Source organism: Amphimedon queenslandica, unplaced genomic scaffold (assembly GCF_000090795.2).
Source record: "Amphimedon queenslandica unplaced genomic scaffold, v1.1 AMPQUscaffold_13519, whole genome shotgun sequence".
In the NCBI taxonomy this organism is placed as follows: domain Eukaryota; kingdom Metazoa; phylum Porifera; class Demospongiae; order Haplosclerida; family Niphatidae; genus Amphimedon; species Amphimedon queenslandica.
In genome coordinates this window covers 95321-101885 of record NW_003546245.1, presented here as the reverse complement: position 1 = coordinate 101885, position 6565 = coordinate 95321, and the positions used below count along the sequence as shown (strand labels likewise).

Genomic DNA, 6565 nt, shown 5'->3' with positions numbered 1-6565 from the left:
CTTCAGCATATCTGGATCATTCCAACCCCCAGGACCAGCATAAGACCAAAGACCAGCATTTTGATCAGCACGTGATATCATACTTTTAATGAAATTAGAATTACAGTTCAGATGTGTACCTACCTTTTCCAATTATCCTTAATATCCCCAGTGGTCCTCCAACTATTACCAACTCTAGATGCCCATGTTGCTGGATTATCTACTCCCCATTCACACATTGAAAAGAAAATAGGTCGTCCAGTTTTATTGAGTGCATCCCTCATGACAGGATAGCGTACTTCAGGCTTGCTCCCTCCGCTATTGCAATTATCATATTTAAGATAGTCTACTCCCCACTGTGCATATGTGTTTGCATCTTGTGTCTCATGGCCTAGAGAACCAGGCTGATGGTCAGCACAGGTTTTGGTACCAGCATCACTGTACAGGCCAAACTTGAGGCCTAGGCTGTGAACATAATCAATCAATCCTTTCATATCAGGAAATGTAACTGGATCGGACCTTATACTACCATCTGAAGCACGACTGCTGGCAGCCCAGCAGTTATCAATGTTAACATATTGGTAGCCATGTTTGTCCAGGCCTTTGTCTATCATAGCTTTTGCAGTTGCTTTAATAAGATCTTGGCTTACATTGCAGTGGAAGTGATTCCAGGAGTTCCATCCCATCTGTGGAGTTAGGCCAAGACCATTGTCAAGAGCTAGAGATTGGTTAAGGAACAGGAGGAGAAGGCAAAAAGACATGAACACAGCCATATCTGCAGCAAGGGTGGGGCTAATTAATTAACTATTTTTATTAAAATTAGTTAACAAATTTTTGAAAAAATGGCGGAAGCTGAAGAAACTAGAGACGAGGAAACTCAGGAAGAAAGTGTTAGTATATTCGAAGGATCCTTTTACACAGTGGAGCAGAGATTAGAAACATTTAAAGGATCATATTGGCCGTATGAAACAGGGAAATGCACTCCATTGAAGGTGGACTGTGACATTATAAGCTATGTACATTTATTTGTCTTATGTTGTTGTAGATGGCAGAAGCTGGTTTCTACTTTTGTGGTACATCCTCTACTCCAGACTGGGTCCGATGCATTGTGTGCCATCATGAAATGGATGGATGGGAAGAAACAGACGATCCATGGTATCTTAGTTTATGTTTTTGACCACACCCCTTTGATTATAACAACATGCCACGCCCATATGTAGGGAGGAGCATTGTGCACACAGTCCTAACTGTTATTATTTAAAGAAGGCAAAGGATCCTTATAAGATAACTGTAGGAGACGTGATAGAAATGGAGAAGGAGGCAATTAAATGTTATGTGGTATGCTTACTGTGCACTGTACCTTCTTCATTGCATTATGTCTAATCTTAATGATTATGATTTTCTTCCAATAAATGGCTTCAAAATCACCCCAAATTTTTATTACATTTTCTGATGCATATTAATGTCCTTATGTTATGTAGAAAGATTCTCCATAAATTGCCATTTTCTGATACTACATGTATAGCTCATGCTTTTTTCTGAAAAATGATTGCAAAATCACAATTTTTATTATTTCATATAATTAGCGGAAAGAGACAGATAGATTAAGAAATTCCTGTCAAAGTTACTGGGAAGAAGTTGAGGCTTCACTATTAGAAACTATGCAGAACATGTCATGATGTCTCATTAGACATACCATAATTATTAACATTTTATCACCACTTCATTATTAATTATTATTATTGATTACTATTACATTATTATCGCTCAGTGTTGTGCATGTTTATTTATTATTTATTGTGTTTGCAATAATTTTGTTTGATCGATTCTTTGTCTTAAAGTGTTGCATTGTAAGATGAGATTCGAGTGCCTCTGCTGCAACCTTTCTAAATCACTCTTCATTTTCTCGCTCTGCAGTTAAAGAAAAGTGCATTGACAATCTTTTACATTTCTCTCTCACTTGATCTTGTTTGTTTTCAAAATCTCTCAGCAGAGTGTGATATCCAACTAGTCCTCCTTGCTGTTTGAGACTATTGTTTTCTGCCCTAACACTATCTTTAGCTTGCTTGAGTCTAGTCAAAAAGTCTCGTTTCTACAGACAAAACTAAAAAGAGGATAGCAATGTTTTCTTATTTTACTTTTGCTACTTGTTTGTCTACGTCTTTGAGTAGCGATTTCTTGACAGCATTTTCAGCTTGTAGGAATTGAAGTTTTTCCTTGAGGTGTGCCAATACTTGTATGGTGGATGTTATCTTTTTCTTTAGTTTCATTATCTCCTCATTTCTTTCCTCTATTTTATCATTGAGGTCGGCATTGTTGATGCGTAGCTGCTCGAAATCAATCATGTGAAGTCCTTCAGCTAGTTGCTCCTATGTATATTTGCAAGTTCCACTTCAAAGCATAACGGACAGCTCTTGTTACCTTTTGCTTGATTAGACTGTCAATTTTCTGGATTCTGCTCTGTAGCGTTATGTTCTCTAATCTTACCTTTGAAGTTAAAGAGACTACAATAGGCAAAGGTTTATTTCATTTCTCTTACCTGAGTCACCTCTCCATCTTTCTTTTCTAATGTGTTAAGGTAGTCTGAGATTATACTTAGTTTTTTTCCTCTGATACACGTTGAAGCATGTCCTTTAACTAATTCAACAAATTCATTTCTATTAATAATAATAATAAACAATAATACTTTCATTAAAGTGTACCTTGCTTGTGATACTTGTCCTTTCTTAATTTCACAAGCGTCCATGAGCTCCGCATCTTCCATTTCAAACTCTTTTTGCTTCTCGGACAACTCATGCTGTATCTCATCCAGTCCCTCTACATGAATCAATCACAATATACATTTAAATGCATCCAGCAGTGTCTGTAATCTATTATTAGTATCATTACCAAGACATTTCTGATATCTTTGCTCTTGATCTGATGAGTCACGTTCAGAATCATGCTTTGACTCTAGCTGCTGCTAATATGATAAAACATGCACCATTGATTGTGTAATGAGCATATTAGGGCCTACCTTCCTTGCTAAGTATTCTGCTATCTTGTGCTGGAGTTGATGGTGAGTCTGCTGTAGCTTTTCAATGCTACCTAACAATTTCTGAAGGAAAAAAAATATGTGCATTTATGCTACAATGATACTATAGCTGCAAACTATAGTATACTACAGTACATGCAGCAGCAAAATAGCTGCAATTCACCAATGCTGCATTTTAGTTGTTTTTTACTTTATAAGTTTCAATTGCTTCATTTAAGTCAAATTCTTCCTCCTCTTCCTCCTCCTCTTCTTCATCATCTTCTTCTTCATCAATCTCATCAAGTTTCTCCTGCTCCTCCTCCTAATGATAATGAAATTAAACAGAGTCACTTAGTAGTAGTAGTAATTGTACTTCTTTACCATTTCTTGCCCTTCTTCATTCATCACTATTATTGAAGGGACTCTTGGTGTCTCTTCTTGCATCTCTTCACTACTTTTTACAGTTTCTCCCTCAACTTCTTCTGTTTTATTTATAGTGTCACCAGTGGCTTCAACTTCCTCTTCTGGTTTATTTGTAATTTCCTCTTCTTCCTTCCTGTCAGTTTCTTCACTAGCGCCATCAAGCTGCTCTTTCTCACCTTCTTTATTTTCTTTTGTCTCAGTTTCCTTTGAGCTTTCATCTTCTGTTTTAGCTGCATCTGATTCATCCTTTCCTTCTCCTTGCATTTTATCACTTAAATCAACAGTCTGTCTCTCAATGCCTCCTTCTTCTCCATCAAGAGGTGTGGGCTGGTCAGTTTGTTCTGCTGGTTTAGCCTCATCAATCTGTTTATCTTCAGTTGCTTCAGCTACAGTTTTTGTATCTTCATCAGTGACAGCTCCAGTGCCTGCATTTTCATTTTCCATGGCCTCTTTCCCTTCTTCTTGTCCATTATCCAACTTCACTTCAGACATTATTTCTCTGTTGCCCCTAGCAACATTTATGGGTGGGGCTGAAAGTGCAGCAAAAGGGTGTGGTTAGCCACTCCCTTTAAGGAGTGTCTTAATTTTGGCGGTTCGGAAAAGGCGCCAAATCTTACTGAAAAGTGAAGGGCTTACTGTTTCTCTAACTTCTCACTGCACAATGTCTTGCGTTTCGTCTGGTTTCTCTTGCATCAGTGGTGCTCTCAGCAAGGGGCAGATACAGGTAAACCCATTCATTTATGCTTCAATTTTACACGAGTCCTCTAACAGGTCATTCTGGGTCCAATGTTTTCTGGAAAAACGTAAAATGCACATCAAATCTTCCTATTTATTTACCTGTTCTCTTTTCCTTTGCAGTACAGAGTTAATGAGGAGAATGAGACGGTATCAAGTAGCCAATCAGTCCTGCCTCATCATCAAGTACTCAAAAGATGATCGTTACGACAAGAATGGGGTAGCAACACACGACAAGTGAGAGTAAAAGAAAATTAAAAAAATATTTTAATCTTTTTTATTAGACAAGTCAGTTCTGCAATGGCCGCTACTAAGTTATACGAGTTGAAGAAGACAGTCGGTGACTATGGTGTCATTGGAATTGATGAGGGACAATTTGTAAGTCTATCCACGGTCTCTTGAACTGGCTTTAGCTCTTTTAACACTAATTGGATTTTGGGCTATAATTTTACAATTTTTTTGAAGCCTTTATACAAATAAGATTGTGCTGAATATTATGCAACAAAATTATTATTATTTATTTATTTAGTTTCCTGATCTTGTTGAGTTTTGCGAAGACATGGCAAATGCTGGTAAGACTGTCATCGTAGCGGCACTAGACGGGACCTTTCAAAGAAAAGTAACTAAACCACATCATCATGCATTATCATTATCACTACCCTTTACTAAAAGGCATTTGGTTCAGTACTTAATCTTATCCCAATGGCGGAGTCAGTAGTGAAGCTTAAAGCTGTCTGTATGATGTGTTTTAACGATGCAGCATTTACTAAGAGACTGGGCTCAGAAAAGGAAGTACGTCTCATTGTTATGATGATTGACTTCTTATTGTCAAGAGTACATGAACCTCTCATGTACTCTTGTTATGGTTAATGCAAAGTACATGTATCCTAGAATTAATTTCTTTAATTTATGCTACCCTAAAATAGTCACTAGAGTAGATCCTCATACAATATTGATAATAAATGATAATGATGATAATAATAATAATATTAAATGTTATTATTGTAGATTGAGGTGATAGGAGGAGCTGATAAGTACATGGCTGTATGTAGAACGTGTTATCAGCTGCCGTCAGTGAAGCACTCGTTATTATCAACAGAGACTCCTATTAGAGGAGGGGGACCATCCGTTAATGGCCGACAATTGTTTGATTTTACCGACGATTTTATTAATTGACTTACACACTTCTCACAGACATACATGTAGCCTATTATTTAAATTCTTTTATTTATTATTATTATTGTTATTTCTAAATTTTAAAGTTTTTAGTCGCCATTTTATTAACCACGCCCATATAATTTTAACCCCTTATTGGAATACAAGATGGCGGATAGTGTGACAGAGAGGAGTGAAAGCAAAGAAAAGGTGAAAAGAGACAGGCGACAAAGTTCAGAGGTTTCTGGTGAAGGTGCTTGGATTAACGCTCACCATGACCCCGTGGCTTCACTCTACACCTTCACATCTTGTATAGGTAGAGAATCTGAAGTTCTAAACACTGTCATTTATATTATTATTATTATTATTATTACATTTTTAGACTTGAAAGACCTTGACGGAGATGGAGATCACAAAGTAGCTATTTATTATTCTAAAATGTAGTTTTACTTCTGTAGCTTTTGATCGGAGATTTGGCCAGTGGACAACACGACATGAAACTAAAAATATTTAAAGGTTAATTGTCAATGGTAATGTACGCTTACCTTATTCTAATTAAAGGCACACAAGTATCACACGAGATTCCTCTACTTGATCTACCGACTGGTGTCATTGCTTTCATGATGGATACCAACGAGCCGGCCATCGCTGTAGCGTCCAACACTTATGTATACATCTATAAAACTGTCAGACCTTATTTTAAATTCACACTGCCGCTTTTAGAGGTGTGTCCATCTGTACTAATATGTTTAAATGCTGGTTTATTATAAAAATAGATTAATAGCCAAGAGAATCAGCTGTGGGAACAAGCAAAAGAAGTTAGCAACTACATTATACTGTGTATATATATATATATATATATATATATATATATAGTTACATGTAACTGCTCAATGACTATCTCTTTATCTCCATAGGATGAAATTGATCCAACTCAGCTAAGAGACGGGCTAGAAGCCCTAAGGTATATATCCACTGTATTGTACATGCACAGGCTGTTTGTTTTTAAATTTTAATTCTTTTTTAGTTCCAGCTGCTGCAACCCTCCTCTCACAGAGAGATCACTAACGTAAGAAATAATTGTTAAATTTTTTTAATTTTATTATTAATATCTTTGTTTGTTGTTGTTAGTTTCCTTCAATTAGATGCCGAAGATCTCTTTCCTTTCACGTCAATTTTCAAACCCATTCCTTTGAAAAGACAAGTACATTCTTTAAACAAACTCTGTTTTATTATTTGTCCCCTCTTTCTTTCTCTCTC

The 6565-nt window shown here is 36.6% G+C and overlaps 5 protein-coding genes across 6 annotated transcripts in view; 3 read left to right on the top strand and 2 right to left on the bottom strand.

Annotated features, from left to right (window-relative positions):
• On the bottom strand, positions 1-765 carry LOC100639555 (alpha-galactosidase-like; the record flags this gene model as incomplete). Its single annotated transcript, XM_011406061.2, has 2 exons — positions 124-765; positions 1-82 (listed from the first exon to the last, which is right to left on the bottom strand). Coding segments are annotated over exons 1-2 (711 nt in total), but the record flags the coding sequence as incomplete, so codon positions are not given.
• A 36-nt stretch (positions 766-801) lies between these two features.
• LOC100635173 (baculoviral IAP repeat-containing protein 5-like) lies at positions 802-1788 on the top strand. Its single transcript, XM_003382899.2, has 4 exons — positions 802-971; positions 1025-1134; positions 1200-1317; positions 1566-1788. The coding sequence occupies exons 1-4, from the start codon at positions 822-824 to the stop codon at positions 1656-1658; spliced, it is 471 nt and encodes a 156-aa protein (XP_003382947.1). The 5' UTR covers positions 802-821; the 3' UTR covers positions 1659-1788.
• Positions 1729-3959, bottom strand: LOC100639430 (coiled-coil domain-containing protein 96-like). 2 transcript variants are annotated; one of them, XM_019996638.1, is made up of 10 exons: positions 3374-3959; positions 3204-3314; positions 2996-3076; positions 2869-2938; positions 2682-2796; positions 2519-2636; positions 2401-2466; positions 2118-2348; positions 1940-2071; positions 1729-1890 (listed from the first exon to the last, which is right to left on the bottom strand). In XM_019996638.1, exons 1-10 carry the CDS (start codon positions 3905-3907, stop codon positions 1774-1776), a joined length of 1575 nt encoding a protein of 524 aa, XP_019852197.1. In that variant the 5' UTR covers positions 3908-3959; the 3' UTR covers positions 1729-1773. The 2 variants fall into 2 exon arrangements, with proteins under 2 accessions (XP_019852197.1, XP_019852191.1); XM_019996632.1 differs by having other exon boundaries at positions 1730-1890; positions 2869-2941.
• Positions 3960-4004: 45 nt separating this feature from the next.
• LOC100639302 (thymidine kinase, cytosolic-like) lies at positions 4005-5365 on the top strand. The gene is made up of 7 exons (XM_003382763.3): positions 4005-4139; positions 4187-4218; positions 4274-4387; positions 4435-4528; positions 4680-4769; positions 4823-4942; positions 5159-5365. The coding sequence occupies exons 1-7, from the start codon at positions 4077-4079 to the stop codon at positions 5324-5326; spliced, it is 681 nt and encodes a 226-aa protein (XP_003382811.1). The 5' UTR covers positions 4005-4076; the 3' UTR covers positions 5327-5365.
• Positions 5366-5431: 66 nt separating this feature from the next.
• LOC105312981 (Bardet-Biedl syndrome 1 protein-like) overlaps positions 5432-6565 on the top strand; it is a 6379-nt gene continuing 5245 nt past the window's right edge. Inside the window, exons 1-8 of the mRNA XM_019996211.1 lie at positions 5432-5621; positions 5688-5722; positions 5764-5821; positions 5867-6030; positions 6082-6123; positions 6223-6269; positions 6333-6374; positions 6437-6543. Of these exons, the coding sequence (XP_019851770.1) occupies positions 5474-5621; positions 5688-5722; positions 5764-5821; positions 5867-6030; positions 6082-6123; positions 6223-6269; positions 6333-6374; positions 6437-6543 (643 nt within the window). The 5' untranslated portion in view covers positions 5432-5473. The remainder of the gene's footprint in view (positions 5622-5687; positions 5723-5763; positions 5822-5866; positions 6031-6081; positions 6124-6222; positions 6270-6332; positions 6375-6436; positions 6544-6565) is intronic.

Coding starts and splice junctions, on each gene's coding strand:
- LOC100639302 (XM_003382763.3), top strand. CDS start 4,077: ATGTCTTGCGTTTCGTCTGGTTTCTCTTGCATCAGTGGTGCTCTCAGC. Junction 4,529..4,679: donor GAATTGATGAGGGACAATTT/GTAAGTCTATCC, acceptor TTATTTATTTAG/TTTCCTGATCTTGTTGAGTT. Junction 4,943..5,158: donor GACTGGGCTCAGAAAAGGAA/GTACGTCTCATT, acceptor TTATTATTGTAG/ATTGAGGTGATAGGAGGAGC.
- LOC100639430 (XM_019996632.1), bottom strand. CDS start 3,907: ATGTCTGAAGTGAAGTTGGATAATGGACAAGAAGAAGGGAAAGAGGCC. Junction 3,315..3,373: donor ATGAAGAAGGGCAAGAAATG/GTAAAGAAGTAC, acceptor CATTATCATTAG/GAGGAGGAGCAGGAGAAACT. Junction 2,349..2,400: donor ACAGTCTAATCAAGCAAAAG/GTAACAAGAGCT, acceptor AAATATACATAG/GAGCAACTAGCTGAAGGACT.
- LOC100635173 (XM_003382899.2), top strand. CDS start 822: ATGGCGGAAGCTGAAGAAACTAGAGACGAGGAAACTCAGGAAGAAAGT. Junction 972..1,024: donor GGAAATGCACTCCATTGAAG/GTGGACTGTGAC, acceptor ATGTTGTTGTAG/ATGGCAGAAGCTGGTTTCTA. Junction 1,135..1,199: donor GAAGAAACAGACGATCCATG/GTATCTTAGTTT, acceptor GCCCATATGTAG/GGAGGAGCATTGTGCACACA.